We start from the raw sequence: 18,310 nt of genomic DNA, 5'->3' as shown, positions 1-18,310 counted from the left end.
CTTGCCGATACAAGTAAGCCAGTGCGGCCGAGCCCCAGCTGAACTTGTTGTCGAAAACAGTCAACGCCTTCAGCCACATCCATGGAGCATTCTTGCCTGTGCCGTCCGCAAAGATAGTCCTAGAGATGACGTACCACATGTAGACGCGAGCATACCTTTGGATCACCTCGTCATCTGCGTCCTCAGGACAATGAGCAAAGTTGGCGGCAATCCAAGTGAAAGTGGCGCCGGCAGGGACTCTATCTTTCTTCCCTCCATCTTCTACCTCCGGCTTCTGCGGCGACATACCAATAAGAGCCTCCATTTGTTGCCGCCATCCCTCAGAATCAATGCTCATACATAGTGGCTTCCCCTCGATCGGAAGAGCGGTGATCATGGAAACATCTTGAAGAGTAACCGTCATCTCTCCGGTCCGGAGGTGAAAACTATGTGTCTCCGGCCTCCAACGATCAATGAGTGCTGTGACTGCCGCAGCGTTCAGATTGGGAGTTGACCGACTCACAAGCTGCACGAATGGAAGGAGTCCCGTCATCTCGATGTACGGGGTGTACCGCTCATCGTGATGCATTACAGAGGATGCCCCATGAGACCGGATCTTCAAGGGCGTAAGCTCCTGCAAACATATAGGAGAAGAAGATATCAAGTGCTTATTACATTTTCAAAAAATTACTAATCTACTAATAATTTTCTACTTACCATCTTTTTCTCCGACATGAAATAGGCCCGGTGTTCAACGTCATAAACATTATTGAGAAGCCACACCATCCTACAAATCACAAAAAATTACTCATATACTCATATTCAAATAAGACTCATATACTCATATGAACTACTACTAATACTAACTACTACTACTAACTACAAACCAAAACCTAATGCAATTCCTATACCTACTACTACTACTACTAACTACTACTACTACTAACTACTAACTAGTCATATACTCAATCAAATCCTAACTCATATCCTAACTAGTCAAATCCTAACTCATATCCTAACTAGTCAAAACCTAATGCAATTCCTATACCTACTACTACTACTAACTACTACTACTACTAACTACTAACTACTCATATACTCAACCAAATCCTAACTAGTCAAATCCTAAGAACCTACTCAAATCAATCTACTAAAATCAATCTACTCAACCAAAACATAATAAAATTGGATAGAAGGATGGGAAAGGGAAGGGATGGGGGAGGGCATTACCTTGGGGGATCAATCCAAGGAAGAAATCCTCAGATCTGAAGGAGATGGGGGAGGGGATTAGGGAGGGGATGAGAGCGAGCCGCCGTAATGGAAGTTTCTGTTTGAATCAGGGAGGGGGTGGGGAGGGGGGTGGGGAGGGGGCTGGCCCGTGGCTGTATAAGTCAATGTGTGGCGCCTAAGGGTCAGGCGCCACACATTACAAATGTGTGACGCCTGAGGCTTAGGCGTCACACTGCCCTGGGGGTGGGCCCCTACATGCCACGTGGTCGCGAGTGTGGCGCCGAACACCTAGGCGTCACACAGTACAGTGTGGCGTCTAGGTGTCGGGCGCCACACAAAAGGGTCAGGTCGGTGAATTATTTCCCTCGAAGGGTCAATCCGTGAGTTCTTTCGCCCCAGGGGTCCTTTTTGTCAATTTTGCCGCAAAGAGCATGCCAGCTCGGCGGTCGGCTGACTCATGGGGCCTGCTTGTCGGCCGAAATGTCCATACGGGTAGCTTTCCCCTTGCATCGCTCGCGACACCCGGCGTCATTTACTTTTTTTTTCTAGTGAGAATAGCACAAGGAAAACGGCGGCCATGGCGGCAGCTGCGGAGGCGAGCGGGGCGACGGCGGCGGTGGAGAGCGTGGTGGTAGTGCACAACGTGGCCAAGCGGCACAACGTGGGGACGCTGGCGCGGAGCGCGACGGCCTTCGGCGTGGCGGAGGTGGTGGTGGTCGGCCGCCGCGACGTCAGCGCCTTCGGCAGCCACGGATCCACCTCCCACCTCCGCTTCCGACACTTCACCTCCCTCGCCACCGCCTGCGCGTACCTCAAGGCAATCTGCTCTCCACCTTCGATACCCCAAATCCCCCTAACCTCCACGCCTTCTCCCTGAACCTTAAACCCTAGCCCCCTTTTCCGCATCCCCTCTTTTACCTTCATATGCGCTGTTGCTTGCAGGACGAGAGAGGGTGTGACATATGCGGCGTGGAGATCACTGACGACGCGCTGCCTGTGACGGCCCACCCGTTCCGCAGGAGCACTGCGTTCCTCTTCGGCAATGAGGTTCGTCGGATTCTTGTGTGTCAGCATCGGTTACGATTGCTGATGTAAAATTTACTAGTCTGGTATTTTTAAGAGGGGGACCCGGAGGGGGATTACTGAAGTTCCTATAGTCAACATAAGCAATCACAAATGTGTCATCGCCGTGCATTCAATCACTTTGTACTTTCCATATTGTGCAAGTACCATGTCAGTGTCTGCTGATCGTGTCATTGTTGTAAGAACTAGCTTAACCCAAGTGCAATTTTAGAGGAAAAAACACCTTCCTTGCAGTAGGCCTTGATATCTTATACAAAACTTCACTGATTATTTGCTTAAAAAATCATTCGGCTACATGAAGATGTTAACCACAGATGCTATTTGATTGCTTTATATAAGACGTGGCGTAAGTACTATTTTCATTTCCCCCTCTCTGAATATTGGACCTTCATATCTGGACAACTTGAACCCCAATGAATACTAGATCAACCATGATGTAATCACGATGTTTCCTAGTTAATCCATCCGTAGTTATTGTTGGAGCAGCGTTGCCACCTATGGCAGGAAAATAGGGAATTACGCCCATGCCTCAGGTCAGATGGGTGCCGAAACCAGTTGCATGTTTTGCAGGTGCCTAGGAGTCTAAGATCATTCGAATTGATTCATTTCTGTAAACAAATTGTTATCTCAAGACTTTATGTAATGTTAAACATACTTAGTATCACTATCCTCCATGGTTCTGGATTAGCATATTTTACTGTTCAACCAGGACAATGCCCGTACGTTGCAATGAGATATAAATATTCTAATAGGTTAGCTTGTGATTTACCTTCTCATATTAATGCGATTGTGTAAATAAATATTTATCAAATCCTGCCCATGATTTATCTTATATTTTGATGAGAAGTTTCGTAAGTGGGGAAGGTTGGACGAAAAAGTGGTGGGAAGAAAAGTGAAGCATGGAACCTTATATTTATTTTTAAGTAGTAGAGATTCTATTTTTTCTAGATGCTAGAAAAAAATTCTTGTGAGTTATATCTTTCCTGAAGTTTGCTGGACAAGTTTTAAACACTGATCAGGATATCGGTAACTGGTACCACATCGGTCGGGGGCTGATAAGGGATCAATCGGTGAACCGGACATTTAACTGAATATATCGGTAACCCATTTATCGGTAGGTTAACTAGGGCCATATCTATATATCCGGGGCTACATAGCAACACGCATTGTACTGAACGTCTAAATATGCAATCCTAGGCTACATAGCAACAATGAAGAGTGGTTTCTTGATGTTCTGATGATGTCTAGATCTACATAGAAGAGCAGCAGCAACAACACAGCAGCAGTAATTGTACATCACTATCTAATATCAAAGGAAAGCAGCACAGCAACAGTACTACTTGTGCATTCTTGGCATAGGAGAGTAGTTTTGGGCCAAAATATGCTGCCCAGTTAATCGGCCCAGCTGATAATTCGGCCTGACAACCGATAAATCGGCTTGTCAGACCGATTAACTGGGCCTCCCAGTTAATGGGCCGAATAGGCCTTTCTCGTATCAGAGGGGGGCCGAATTGCAGTTAACTGCAGTTAATCGATCGATATTTGTAACAATGGGTTTAAAACTGAAGTGGACAGTGTTTATTTTTGTTAAGAAACATTGCTAACAACTTGTGTGCCCTCTATTCTAATTGATTCTTTCCACTGTTTGTTGTGTCCAGTAGGGTACAGGACTCTCACAAAAGGAGTGTGAGGTTTGTGACTTCTTCGTCTACATCCCTCAGTATGGTGGCGGAACTGCATCACTCAATGTTACCGTTGCAGCATCGATTGTTCTCCACCACTTTGGGGGTAAGTTTCTGTCCTTCACTTGATGCGAGATGATTTTTTAGCACAGGTCAAGTTATTTGAACAAGAGTTAGGGATTTGCAAAGCCTCTGCTGCGTATTAACTTCACTCTGTTCTAGAACAGAGTATGGAATTTCCATGTTCTGACTCTACGGGCCAGTTTACAGTTATTGTGCTGTGCTATGGATTCTAGTTAGTTCCAGTAAGACTATATCCATCTAAATTATATCTCCTATTTCTATGAAGGAATTATTCTACTATTGATCAATAATCATAGTGGAATCAAGGGTACAGAGTCATTACATCTAAAAAAACGCGTTCATAATAATTGCTGCATAGAAAAAATAAATACGTGAAGAAAGGAGATTGAAAAGAATGAGAATGCCAAACAGAGCCTGAATAATTATGTTATCTATGTTAACCATGTTTGTACAATTCTTGTTGGGTTAGATACTCTACGTGATAAGTTGACATGTAGCACAGACAGAGTGTTAATTTCTAAAAACGGCACATATTACATACTTACATGTTTGATTCAATACTTTTTTTTGGAGTTTTTCATGTTCACTTGATGCTAAAACCAGAGTGATTTGCATGGTTGCAAATTGCAACACATGTGTCCTATCTTCTGTTACCTTATGTACATGAGCTCTCCATCAATATTCAATCTTGTGTTCACAGGAACAGTCACAGAACTTGTCTTACATACTGTTAGTTTGTTTTACTTGTATGTTACTCCATTTGACCAAAATATTCTCCAACTAGTACTTGTTTCCTACATCAATAATCTGGACTATTGTGTTACTACTCCAAATTATCAGATGCCCAGTTTTGTCTTATCGTTCGCGAATCTTGATGTAGAAGTTGATTTTATAAATACATGCATATCCATAAATCTAGCCCGTAAGCTAATTTCCTGTAAATTTAGCATTTCCGATGATACTTGTCCTACTTGTACTGGTAATGGCAAGGAATCACTTAATTGTTATTTGAATTTTCATATTCAGATAGGCACAGACAGTTGAAAACTTTGCCTAATGTTGTATGTTTACTGGGATTTTATTGCAGTTAACCTAACAGCAGTACTTTAATTTCTTTGTGTATATGTAGAGTGTAGACCTTGTTCAGTTTATACCTTTTGGATATTCTATAGCGATCTTCCCTCCAGAATTCGTTTTGCCAATTTGAGGCTTCTGTCCTAATCTCCAAGCTGGTCAGAAACTGTGAATGAAACAGGTGGTTAGTGTTACAAAATGGATACCACGAAGTTATGTACTTCCTCCACTTCTAAAGTGAAAACCTGTAGATTACCTAAGTCAAACTTCATAAAGTTTGACTAAGTTCGTATTTTTTTTTACATGTACAATACATAATAAATACAATTTGTGTATGTGGAAGATGAGAGAAACTTCTTTTAAAAGTTTAATCAACTTTAAAACCTGGTCATGCAATCCAACTTGTGCGAATCAGCAGAAACTCAGCTTTCATAAGCTGTATCAGTGACCTCACCAGAAACTCACATGCACCAGTGGTTGTTGGTAGGTACCCAGGACTCCAGGAGCATTTCCTTACTGGCTTTAGCACTGTATACTGTATACAAGCAATAATTGCCATTAGAGATAATTCTAAGCTTTTAGCACAAGTACCCATTCACATCCCTAGGAAGTTTTGGAATTGATCTTGAAAAGGTGTTTACTGCATTCTGAACATGGAATTAGCACTGGCTATAGGAAGTATGATGAGAAGTAAGTAACAGAGCGGTAGAGCTTTAATTCTGGCGACGGAAGTGATAGGGAAGAATTAGGTCAGGATTGGCGAGTTGGGGCTTGGGCATCAATGGGTGGTGGTGCGGCCAGGGAGGAAGCCCTGACTCAGGGGAGAGATTGTGTGTGAGGGAAAAGAAGGATAAGCATTCTATTTACCTCGATTCATTTCTGCATCATGTTGCTGCCTCATTATTTAGAGGGTTTGCCTTGCACAGATTCTTAATTTATTAGAGCACAAACTGGACAAGTGGAAAGTAGTAGTTCATCCCCATCGATAGGAACACCAAACTAGGTACCCTAGTAGTAATTCCCCCATTAATAGAAAGACTATTCAAATTGACTCTTCCCTGATTTTGGAGAACTCTTTTAGAAAGTTGAGACTGGCTCATGTACCACAGCTTCTGGACTTGGATGCGGTTGTTGGCAGCGTGACCACGATGCATCTAAGTCTGCCCCACAGACAATAGACCCTGTTCTGCACTTGTCTAGTCTTTGGTTATACTCTGTAGTTGCTCCCTCCGTTTCTAAATATAACCCTTTTTAGAGATTTCAATACGGACTCGTGTAGTCCGTATTGAAATATCTAAAAAGGGTTATATTTAGAAACGGGGGAGTAATGGCCAAAACCCTGAAGGTATCGAACGGGTTGAAGCCTATTGGCAGGGGTATTAACACAAATAGCTGCCATTGTTGACTCTGAATGTTACTCCCTCCGTTCCTAAATATAAGTCTTTTAAGCGATTTCACTAAGGGTCTACATACGGAGCAAAATGATTGAATCTATACTCTAAAGTATGTCTATATACATCCGTATGTAGTCCACTAATGAAATCTCTACAAAGACTTATATTTAGGAACGGAGGGAGTACATGAGAATCTTACCACTCCTGACTTTTATTGAGCACTCCAGTCTTTCTTGTGCTGAAGTGCTTGTGCCCAGTCGTTCTATGCTGTGTCATTATCGCCTGACTATTACTTTTGCCTGACTTTCTGCAGTGTGGGCTGGCTTCCCTGAAAGAGGCCGAGAAGGCAATAAATTTGTGGTAGCTGAGAAACCAAAGGGGCAGTCAAGGGGGCTGTACTGCTCTGATTCAATTGAAGACGTGATTGAAGAGCGCAAGGCACGCAGAGAAAATGCCTGCGATATATTCAAGGAAAATGGAAGTAGCCATCCCCAAGAATCAAATGGTCTAGGAATGATGTTTACAGACTGAGTGTTTATTCCGTCTCATGTCTGTTTCCGAACAAGCCCCTGGACGATAGAGCTTGGTAAGGTGAATTTGCAATACATCAGACATGATGTGGCACTTGTTTCTGTCTCACCAAAGGAGTATAATTTCATTGTTGTTCCAACAAGCGTGGAAAGGACAGAAGTGCAATATATGCGTTCCCTTGAAAAAATGACCTGTCATATCAGGGACGGGATTAAAAACGAGTGCCTTCGAACTAGCGCAAAAAACTACAGCTCCATTTTTGCTCTGAAATTTTGTGTGACACGATACATGATTTATGTTTTGTACATGATTGTTGCGTGCTGTTCGTATTTGTTTTACCTTTTGTAGTCTCTGGATGGGGAGGGTTATATCCATTCATCTTACGAGTTTCCTTTGTGTGCCTCTGAGCGCAGTGAAAGGTCAAACTTGCGAGGATGAAATTGTTTTGGACATCGAATATTTCTAAGGAGAGAAGCTACGAAGTCGCAACCGTGAAAGTGAAAGCACGAGCTGGGAACATTTGCAGATCCTGAGAGGATACGCATGCGGATACGGTCAGCTGCAATGTTTGGAGCAGTTTTTAACTTGACCTCCATTGTTTTGCTCCAAACTACTCCGTCAAGTCCATGTAAATCCGACAAATACGGCATATGTTAGAAGGCGAGAGCTTCCAGCCAGGTATCTACTTTCTCCCCTGTAAACCGAGTTCTCCACGTTTTCTAGCTTCGCTCCAAAATGTCGCGCATTGCATGTTTGGACTTCTCGGGTGCTGGACTTTCCGGTTGCGAGCAATTCGCACTCTGCACAAGTATTACTGCCGAGAGTAACTCTCGATGCATAGCTTCGAACTTGTGCCAAGATCATCCTGATCCGGAGTCCACCGCCATGGCGACGCTGGCCTTCGCGGTGCGCCGGTGCGACCCGGAGCTCGTCGGCCCGGCCGCGCCGACGCCTCGTGATACCAAGCGCCTGTCTGAGATCGACGACCAGGACACGCTGCGCGGGCACGTGTCCTTCGCCCTCATCTACCGTGCCCAAGTGATGGACGACGACGACGTCGATGCACCGGTTCACCCGGCCGGAGTCATCCGGCGCGCGCTCGGCGAGGCCCTGGTGCACTACTATCCGCTTGCTGGGCGGCTCAGGGAGGTGGAGGGGCGGAAGCTGGTGGTCGACTGCACCGGCGAGGGGGTGATGTTCGTGGAGGCCGACGCCGACGTGCGGCTGGAGGAGCTCGAGGCTGTCGGGCTCAGGCCGCCGTTCCCGTGCATGGACCAGCTACTCTTCGACGTCGAGGGCTCCGGCGGCGTGCTCAACTGCCCGTTGCTGCTCATCCAGGTATATGTCATGGTGGTTAATTTGCACCTGTTGAATGCATGAGTTAAACGTATGCGCTGTTTTATCATGGTCACCAGGTGACTCGGCTGCTCTGCGGCGGCTTCATCTTGGCGCTCCGCCTCAACCACACCATGTGCGACGCCATCGGCATCGTCCAGTTCATGAACGCCGTCGCCGAGCTCGCCCGCGGCGTCCCGGCGCCGACCGTCGCGCCCGCGTGGTCCCGTGAGCTCCTAGAGGCGCGCAGCCCGCCTATGCCGTCCTTCCCGCACCGCGAGTTCGACCTTCTTCCGCCGCCGCCGCCGCCGGCCGGCGACATGGTCATGCGGTCCTTCACCTTCGGCCACGCCCACCTCGCCGCGATCAAGAAACACCTCCCTCCTCTCGTTCGCGACAAGGCCACCACCTTCGAGGCGCTGGCGGCGTACCTCTGGCGCGCCCGCACGGCGGCGCTCGAGGTCCCGCCGGGCGAGGACGCGCGGCTGGTCATCATCGCCAACTTCCGGGCCTTCGTCGAGCTGGGCCTGCCGGACGGATACTACGGAAACGCGTGCGTGCCCCTGGCGGCGCTGGCCGACGCCGCTGCGCTGCGCGGCGGCGGCTCGCTGGCCGACGCGGTGGCGCTGGTGCGGCGGGCCAAGGCTGCGGTGACCGCCGAGTACGTGCGTTCCACGGTCGACGTGCTGGTTCTGCGCGGCCGGCCGTTCTTGGCCCTGCAGAACCTGTTCCTCGTGTCAGACAACCGGCACGCCGGGTTCTACGGAGTCGATTTCGGGTGGGGCGAGCCGGTGTACGGCGGCCCGGCCGACACTGTCTTCGGCGTGACCTTCTTCGTCCCCGTCAAGGACCGTGACGGGGAGGACGCGATTGCCGTGCCGATCGTGCTGCCACGGCCGGCCATGGAGCGGTTCGCGGCGGAGATGGAGAGCCTGTGCAAGGCGTAGCTTATGCCGGGGTCGTCCCTGTATGTATTACGACCGAGAATCAGTACGTGCTACGTCAGTTGCCTGAAATATCAGTCACTTCCATCTGGACCATTCGATCAACATCCAAGGACCATGATGCCATCCGTACTGTTATTCTCCTTCCTTCCTTCCTCCTCCTGCGATGCACGACATGTTCCTCCCCGCGCCGCCAATCAACGTCGGTCATGTTGCTGTCCCTCTAATCCCCCCTCTTTGTATTCTTCGGCATGGAATACCAAAGAATTTCTAATCCGTAGGTATATTATTGCTAGCTTTTGTATATTTGTTGTCATATTGCTATTGCGTTGCACAAGTGATAACCAAGAAGAAAATTCTTGCCTCTGCCACTCGTTTCTTTCCAAGGACTTACCGGCTTCCCGCTTCGCTCATCGCGGCCCAGCCATCTTCGTTTTGGTGCTTCACAATAGAATTGACCAACACGCGAAGGCAATTGTGAAATAGCAATCCAGAAAAAGAATGACTTTGATTGTAGGTATTTGGAGGGTGTCATTATGCTGCAATTCCTTTCTCGATGGGTATGTCGGGTGGGCAAAACCGGGAGCTCCTGCCGCTCACTGTGGCAGGCAGCCCTACGCCACACAGGGGGCGCCCCGACTGGGCCGGCCCGGTTTTGTTTCCTTTTTCTTCTCTGTTTAATTTCTGTTTTGTTTCTTTTTTGTTTCGTTTTTTCTTTATTTTTATTGAAGAAAAAACATTTTTCGAATTTGAAAAATAATTTTGGAAAACTGTAAACAAATCTGGAAGTGTGAATAATTTTTTAAAGCACGAACATTTGTTAAATCTTGAGAACAAAATTTTGAAAAGGGCAATAATTTTGAAAAACCCTGAACAAATTTGAAAGCGTGAACACATTTTTTAAGCACGGACATTTTTTGAATTTTGAGAACTAATTTTGAAACCGAGAACAATTTAAAACAATGTGAACAAATTTTTAAAGCATGAATTTCGAGAGAAAAAATTCGAAAAGGAGGACAATTTTGAAAACCCCCGAAGAAATTTGAAAACACAGAATTTTTTTAAAGCACGAACATTTTTGCAATTTTGAGAACAAATTTTGAAACTGAGTACAATTATAAAAAAAGTGAACAAGTTTGGAAGCGTGAACAATTTTTTAAAGCACGATTTTTTTTTTGAATCATGAGAACAAAAAATTAAAAAGAAGAACAATTTGAAAAAACCCGAACAAATTTGAAAGCACGAACATTTTTTGCATTTTAAGAACAAATTTTGAAACCAAGAACAATTTAAAAAAAAGTGAACAAATTTGGAAGCGCGAACAATTTTTTCAATACGTGAACATTTTCTTGAATCTTGAGATCAAAATTTTGCAAAGGAAAACAATTTTGAGAAAACCTAAACAATATTGAAAGAGCTACCGATTTTTTAAAGAACGAACATTTTTGAATTTTGAGAACATATTTTGAAACAAAGAACAATTTAAAAAGAATGTGAACGAATTTGGGAGCGCGAACATTTTTTTAAATACACAATTTTTTAGGTGAACATAAACAATTTATTAGTCTATAAACAAATTTGAAAATAAGAGCATTTTACAAACATAGAACATTTTTTTAAATGTGTGAACAATATTGGAAACGGCAAATATTTTTTAGAAAATGAGGAATAATTTTTACACTTCCCGAACATATTAAAATAGAGAGAAGATTGTGTTCAACCGACCGATCGCGCTGGCTCGTCCGCCGGCTCGGTGACCGTCCGATCTGTCCTTTATCATACGAACGAGACCGGACCAGCTTCCGCGTGAGCTGTGATCGTTTTTTTTAAACGATGTTGTTGTTTCAGGAACCGTTTCCTGCAACTCCTCCCGAGCGCCCCTGCCCGAGACCGCGCCGCCGCTTGCCATCGCCTGCTCCAGCTTGCACCGGCCGGCCTCGCGCGGAGCAGGGCCACCGCGCCTGCACCTCCCCGCCTCCTGGAGCCTCCTGAGCCTCTGGCCGAGCGAGCCGCCGGCCCCCTCCTCCTCCAGAGCGCTGCCCGAGCATGGTCCCGCATGCCCCGTCGTGGTGCGCCGCCGCCGGTCGATCCTGCCGCCACCGGAGCCCCTGCCACCGGCGCCGGAGCCCCCAGCCATCGCCGTCGCGTTCCTGCCGTCGGCCGACCCGCGTCGGCCCTGCCTACTCGTGCCAGACCGGATCTGGATCGATCCCTCCGCCAGCCATGAGGCTTGGGAATCAAGCATGGCCGCCATGGTTGTGCGTCCTCCACAGCTCCATACCTCCCTCTGTTTTTCGTCTGAAGGACGAAGATGGAGTTTCTGCAGCATGAACTTTTGTTGCAAAAATTTATTTCGCAGCAATACTTATGTTGCGGAAAGACGAAGGAAAAAACTGCAACAAAGCGATTGTTTCAGAAACTGGAGCGTTGTTTCAGGAATTACCCGATGCCCACGAAGCGCGCGCGAAGAAAAAAACCCTGCAACAAAGCGATTGTTTCACAAACTCGAACGTTGTTTCAGGAATTACTGGATGCCCAGCAGAAGCGCGCGCGAAGGAAAAAAAACCTGCAACAAAGCGGTTGTTAAGCATCGTTTCATGAATTAGGCCAAAGCCCCGCGTGCGGATTGAATGGATGAGATCGGCTGGATGCATAAAATCAAACGACCGCGAAGGTGGCGGATCATTGGAAATAATCCGTCGGTGGACGCGTAGCGTTGTCCATTAAAATAACGAATAATTTTAGAATTGGCTAAGAAAATTTGAACAACTTATCAATTTGTGAACAAATTTTCAAAAAAGAGAAACTTTTTTCGTAAAATAGGAACATTTTATATAAAAATGTGAAAAGAAGAACATTTTAAAAACATTTGTGAACAATTTATGAAAAAAGGAATATTTTTTGAAAAAACATGCAGTTAATTGAATACTAGAATAATATTTGAGACATGAACATGTTTCAAAAGATGAACACATTTTGGAAGCAGGAACATTTTTTGAAGCACGGACATTGAAATATAAACTGTGGATAAGAGAACATTTGTTGAAATTCAAAACAAAAATTCTCAAATGTCAAACAGAAAAATAGGAACAGTAAAAGGAACAAAAGTGAAGAAAAAACGAAAAAGGAAACAATAACATTTTTTTGAAAAAAAGAACATTTTATAAAAATTGTGAACTTTATTTGAAAATATCGTACATTTGTAAAATCCCGATCATTTTTTTGAAGCTACTAATGTTTTTGAAAAATGGCAAATATTTGAAATTGAGTACATTTTTATAAAATCAAGAAAAATTTAGGAATTTTAAGAAAAAATATTAAAACATGAACTTAGTTAAAAAAATAGCCATTGAAAAAATAAAAAAAAGAAACTGGAACAGAAAAACGAAAAAAGAAAAAAAGAAAAAAACGAACAAGAAAAAGGACAAAAAATGAAGGACAAACCGGAACAGCCTGGAGAGAGAGATAGGCCGGCCAGTTTGTCGCGCCTTGTGTGTTTTCGCGATTATTTTACGTGAAGAGCGTCAAATAAGGTTTTCCAGCAAAACACTCACGTCAGGTGCTATTTGGGCTGATTGAATATAATTTTAGTTCACCTTCACTTCGAAATTGGAAAAACAGTAGGACAAAACCCACTTGCCAAGATGTTCGATCAAGGGAAAAACAGGTTGCTCGAGAAAACATGCCATTCTTTTCACAAATAAGAAATTAAATCATAAATAAAAGCCCATTATTTCAAAAATTTATGAATTATTAAAAGTCTTGATAGATTGTAAATAAATCACAAATTTGAAAATATACTTGTTTTTTTTGAAATGATTGCTCATGTGTATTAAAATTCACAAAATTAAAATTTATATCATATTACAAATGAGCTAAATTTATAAAAATATTTCAAAATATTCATGTATTAAAAAGAAAAAAACTACCAAACAGAAAAACCAATCGAAAATCAGAAGAAAAATGAAAAACATAAAAGGAGAGACCACAGAAAAAAGTATTGTATAGAATACTTATGCACTGATTTTTTAGATAAGGCATGCGCAGGTGAAAAACCAGAATAAAAATAATATTGTATAGAATATTTATGGACCAGTCTGTTTGGTGCACGCTTCAGGCTGCGCCGCACCATTATGGCAAACCCTATTTAGCGCCATAGTAGTGTATAGAATACTTATGCACTGAACTTTTTTTCAAAATCGATGATATTTTTTTGAATTCTGTGAACTTTTTGGAAATTCATGAACAGATTTCCAAAAAGCGGTGAACTTTTTTTCATAGTCATTGGACTTTTATCGCAAATCTGATCTTTTTGAAATATTCTGTGAATTTTTTTCCTTTTTTGTAATAACCAACGAATTTAATATGGGCCGGCCCACGTTCCCCTAGTGGCGCCTGGAGCGCCACATAAGAGGTCCCCATCAGTATGTCTAGCTTATAGCGAGACAAAAAGAACCCTAGCGTAAAGGCATCCCCAGATGGGTTGGCCCAAGGACGCTGGAGATACAAATAATAATCATGTTTCTTTACACTTTCAAAAATTCTAAACAGCTATATTACAAAAAGTAATTGAATTAATATTTTTGAAATAACAAATGTGTTTGAAAAATTGTTAACTATTTATATGAAAAAGTGAATAAAAAATAGACAATGTTTGTGAATTTTTTTGATTACGTATTTAAAAAACATGCTAATCAAGGATTTAAAAAATATATTTCAAAGAGGTAATCAAGCATTTCAAAAATGTAAAATGCGATCATAAAAAATATTGTTCATTTACTAAAAAAATACATATTGCATTTAAAAAATAAATATTGAACAAGAAATGTATTAATTGTCTGAAATCTTTTAGTTAAAAAATATTAAACAAGCATTTCACAAAAGTTATTAAATGTGTATAGTAAAAATGTTGATCATGTACGAAAAAATGTTAATCTTGAATTAAAGATGTTAAAAATGTTGAGCATGTATTTAAGAAATATTAACATATATTAAAAAGAATTAGATATAGACCAAGAATGTATAATGTGTGCGTGAAAAAGCAGACATAAAAATATATATAAGATTTTAGTAATTGTTCATCATGCATTTAAAAATATTAAACATGGACATAAAATGTTTCCGATGTATACGTAAAATGTTGAAAAAGTATAGGAAACCGACAAGTTAACAAAAAAAATAAAGGAAAGAAAACAGAAAACAGAAAACCAAAAGGGAAAAACCAAGTGAAAACAGGGGAAAACAAAGGAAATCAATGAAAAAGATAACAAAATAGAAAAAGGAACAAAACCTTAAATAGACAAGAAAACCAAATGGAAAAGGAAAAAAAAAGGAAAAAAAGGGAACCACAACAAACTAATTGTAGCCATTGTCCGAAATGGACGGGCGAGCGAGTGTTTGAGGCCCCAGCGCGCGAGCAGACAGGGAGGAGAAAAACAACTGGAGAATAAAACGGTCCACGCTAGACAGTCTTCCATCTCGCTATAAACGAGGACTTCCCTATTGGACGCACGTTGCGTCAGTTTCGCACAGGGAAGACGAGCTATCGTTTGAGCTGGGCCCGCCCGTTTCAGTGATTAAACATCTCCGGTTTTCGGAAGCTTATAGTGGTTCCCAGCTGTTATTTTTGGTTTTAGGAAACTTCTAAAAGATTCCTGAACCGTTTATTTTTTTGTCTTGTTTTATTTTTCAATTTCCTTTTTTTCTTCTCTTTTTACTTTTACTTTTTTGTTTGTTTTTCTTTTGTTTCTATTTCGTAATTTTCTTTTCTTACTTTCATTTCTATTTTTTATATGGGGGCTGCTACGCATCTATCGGCGGATGTTTAGTAAACATCCGTCACCTGAAGGTCCGTTCGATGTATGCGCAGTCGTTTCGATCTACGCAAGCGCAGCCGTCCGATCCGCTCCAGCCGAGCACTCTATAATTCCTGAAACGACGGCCGAGTTGCAGAAACTTTTAATCCTGAAAAGACGGTCGAGTTGCAGAAACTTTCGCTTTGTTGCGAGAAATAAATTTTGCACCCGTTAATTCCTGAAACAACGGTCGAGCTTCAGAAACAATTTGCTTATTGCAGAATTTTTTTCCTTTGTCTTTGTGTAACATAGGTACTTTCTGCGGAAGAAATTTTTGCAACAAAGGTTATGCTGCAGAAGCATCAGCTCCCTTCGTCGACCTGCTCGGCCGCGGCATCTTCCTCGCCGACGTCCGCCTCTGGACGTGGGACAAAGAGATAGCCCCAGCCAGCCATTCGATCGAACGGCAGCGTGTCCGACGGATGTCTAGCACGGATCAACCGGTTGAGGGAAAGGTTTTCCCTTTTTATATTCAATTTTATTTTATTTCAGAAATTTTAATTTCATTTTTTAAAATCATTGCGTTTCATTGTTTTATTCGTAACACAATTTTTTTCTGGATTTTCAAAAAAATGTTTGTACTTTTCGAAAAATGTTCTGAATTTCAACAAATGTCCGCATTATATACAATTGTTGATAGAATTTTAAAAATATTTATGTTTGAAAAATGTTTTCAAAATTTCCGTTTTTTAGGAGTTAATTTTTTTTCACGCTTCATAAACTGTTTGCATATTTCAAAAATTGATATTTTTTCAAAATTTGTTCAGTATGTTTTTCTTCAAAATGTTCACAACTTTTTTAACATTTGTTAAGAATTTCGAAAAATGCTCCTGCTTTCTAGAATAGTTACCAAGTTTTAAAATAAAACTAATGTTTCCATTTTGGCACGAGTTCCAAAAATTGTTTGCAAATTACAAAAAGTATTCGGATTTTTCATAAAATTGTACAGAATCTTATTTGAAAATTATTTGGAAATTAAAAAAACTTCATGTTTAAAAAAATATATTGTGGATTTCGACTTATTTGCCATATTAAAATTTTGTTTCACCAATTTTAAAAGTTGGCATTTCAAAAAATGTTTTGGAGTTTTGAGAAATGTTCTGATTTTTTTAAAGTTTGCACATTAAGAATCCTTCCAAATTCCAAAATATGTACTCTTTTTCAAGTGCTTTTTTTTACAAATTGAAAAAAATGTCCAATTTACGCTGGTGTTGTTAGTTATATAAAGCTCGCGCTACGCTTTTGTCAACAAAACTCAGTAGTTAGACTGACGAGCAAGGTGAATGCATAAACACAAGATCTACAGTTCGAATCCTCACTCCCGCGTCCACTTTTTTCGTGCATTTTCCTACCGACCTTTAGCTCCGGTTCAACCCCAATGGGCCTGCCCAATCGGACGACCCCTATGCGAACAGACATACATTTGCAGCAAAATGCGTCAAAAAGGAGCTTCTGTTTTGTTCTCGCGAACGCGCCCACGACCCCTTCAAACTCGTGCCCTAAATAGATATTAGGAAGTGAAATACAGTCCTACATGCCCCACCTGGCCGTTGCACGCAACCATCGTCATTACCTTAGCTTCGTCGCTTTATCGATCACAACTCATCGCCACAAAATCTTCTAGGTTATATACCATTTGTTTGTATTAGACATGACTTTATACTTTTCGCTCAACACACGAGAGCTTGTCTCTCCGCCAATAGGCCCGACAGGACAACCAACCAGGGTTTTGGGCCGATAGTAACATACCATTCAGAGAACCAAGGAAAGGGTTGGAGACTTAGGAACAAGGTACGACGAATCCTGTTAGGTCTCCATAGAGTCAAATGCATGTATGGTCCTCAAACTTGGTGGCGATGTCCACAATGGTTCAGGATGGGAATGGGCCGGGTCGGCCCGCCGGATCACTAACCCGACCCCAAAAATTGAGGCCAATGGGTTATGTGGGTCGGCCTCGAACCATAGTTTGGGTCAGTGGAGCCGGCACCGACTGGCCCAATGGGTCAGCAGGGCTGCCCCGTCCATCCCTGCCGCCGCCGGCATGCCTCCCGCTTGGTCCGTTCCTGACACACATGTCGCTCGTTGTTTGCTAGCAAATATTTTTCTACTAATGATCTTGTGCAAATATTTTTTATTCAATTTGTTAATTTTATAGTTCCTCATTCAGGTACACAACTGAAAAGACCTCTTTCTCGTAGCTGCAACATGTGTGACTACCCGCAATACTACATAACAACTAGAATTTAGACCGACCCGAGATGCCCATTGGGCCAGCAAGGCCATGGACATTTAAGAAATGGGTCACCCCGCGGCCTCATAAATTGGCCTTGAGGCCATGAGGGCCAGCTCCAAGGCCAGGGCCGGGTCGGCCCGTTTCCATCCCGAACAATGGTCCTCAAATTCACAAACTGCTTCAATACGGTCCTAGAACTTGAGAATACCGCTTCAATACGGTCCTTTAACTTGACGAACTGGTCCTGTGATACGTCTCACATATGTTTCGTGTACTGCACGAAGTTTTTTTTAAACTGCCTCTGATTATATTTAATTACAAGAAAACACCTAAAGTTAAATGTGTAATGTGGGTTTCACCTGTCAGTATGGGGAACAAAAAAAATCCCAATACAGAGGGTCGAACATAAGATCTCCACATCTTTTAGTGCGGTTTGCTTAGTACACACAAGCTGACCATAATGTAATGCTCTACTTGGCCTAAATTATAGGGTTCTTGCGTTCCTCGTCAATCGTTTTTCTATATCTATATTTATTATATATGGCACTCCTATTGCACCATAGAAGTTTCTTTTAGTTTTTTCAAGTTCATGTTTTTATATTATTATGTTTCCATTTGGAAACAGAAATGGAAGGAAAACCTAAGTGAGAAAATTTCATGTGTATTAATAACTGTAAATATCTTCTTGGAAAATGTTACACGTGTAATAAAATTTTACAAACGTCTTTAAAAATTGTTTGTTATGCATTTAAAAAATGGTCACAAGCACGCACAATTATTGTGTATTTCATTTTATACTTAAAATAGTCAATTATTAAAAAAATAACAATGTTGTATTTTGAAAAGTGTTAAGTGTGTATTTAAAATTATTGTGTCATAATAATAA

At 42.3% G+C, this 18,310-nt stretch overlaps 2 protein-coding genes across 2 annotated transcripts; both read left to right on the top strand.

The window, feature by feature from the left end:
- The first annotated feature begins 1,739 nt into the window (after window positions 1-1,739).
- On the top strand, window positions 1,740-7,447 carry LOC123424361 (putative TrmH family tRNA/rRNA methyltransferase). The gene is made up of 4 exons (XM_045107969.1): window positions 1,740-2,026; window positions 2,152-2,256; window positions 3,954-4,080; window positions 6,840-7,447. Exons 1-4 carry the CDS (start codon window positions 1,787-1,789, stop codon window positions 7,055-7,057), a joined length of 690 nt encoding a protein of 229 aa, XP_044963904.1. The 5' UTR covers window positions 1,740-1,786; the 3' UTR covers window positions 7,058-7,447.
- A 92-nt stretch (window positions 7,448-7,539) lies between these two features.
- Window positions 7,540-9,702, top strand: LOC123424350 (benzyl alcohol O-benzoyltransferase-like). Its single transcript, XM_045107958.1, has 2 exons — window positions 7,540-8,395; window positions 8,473-9,702. The coding sequence occupies exons 1-2, from the start codon at window positions 7,793-7,795 to the stop codon at window positions 9,337-9,339; spliced, it is 1,470 nt and encodes a 489-aa protein (XP_044963893.1). The 5' UTR covers window positions 7,540-7,792; the 3' UTR covers window positions 9,340-9,702.
- Window positions 9,703-18,310: the final 8,608 nt, after the last annotated feature.

The sequence above is a fragment of the Hordeum vulgare genome, chromosome 1H (genome assembly GCF_904849725.1).
Source record: "Hordeum vulgare subsp. vulgare chromosome 1H, MorexV3_pseudomolecules_assembly, whole genome shotgun sequence".
Taxonomy (NCBI): Eukaryota; Viridiplantae; Streptophyta; class Magnoliopsida; order Poales; family Poaceae; genus Hordeum; species Hordeum vulgare.
This window is presented reverse-complemented; position numbering and strand designations above follow the sequence as displayed.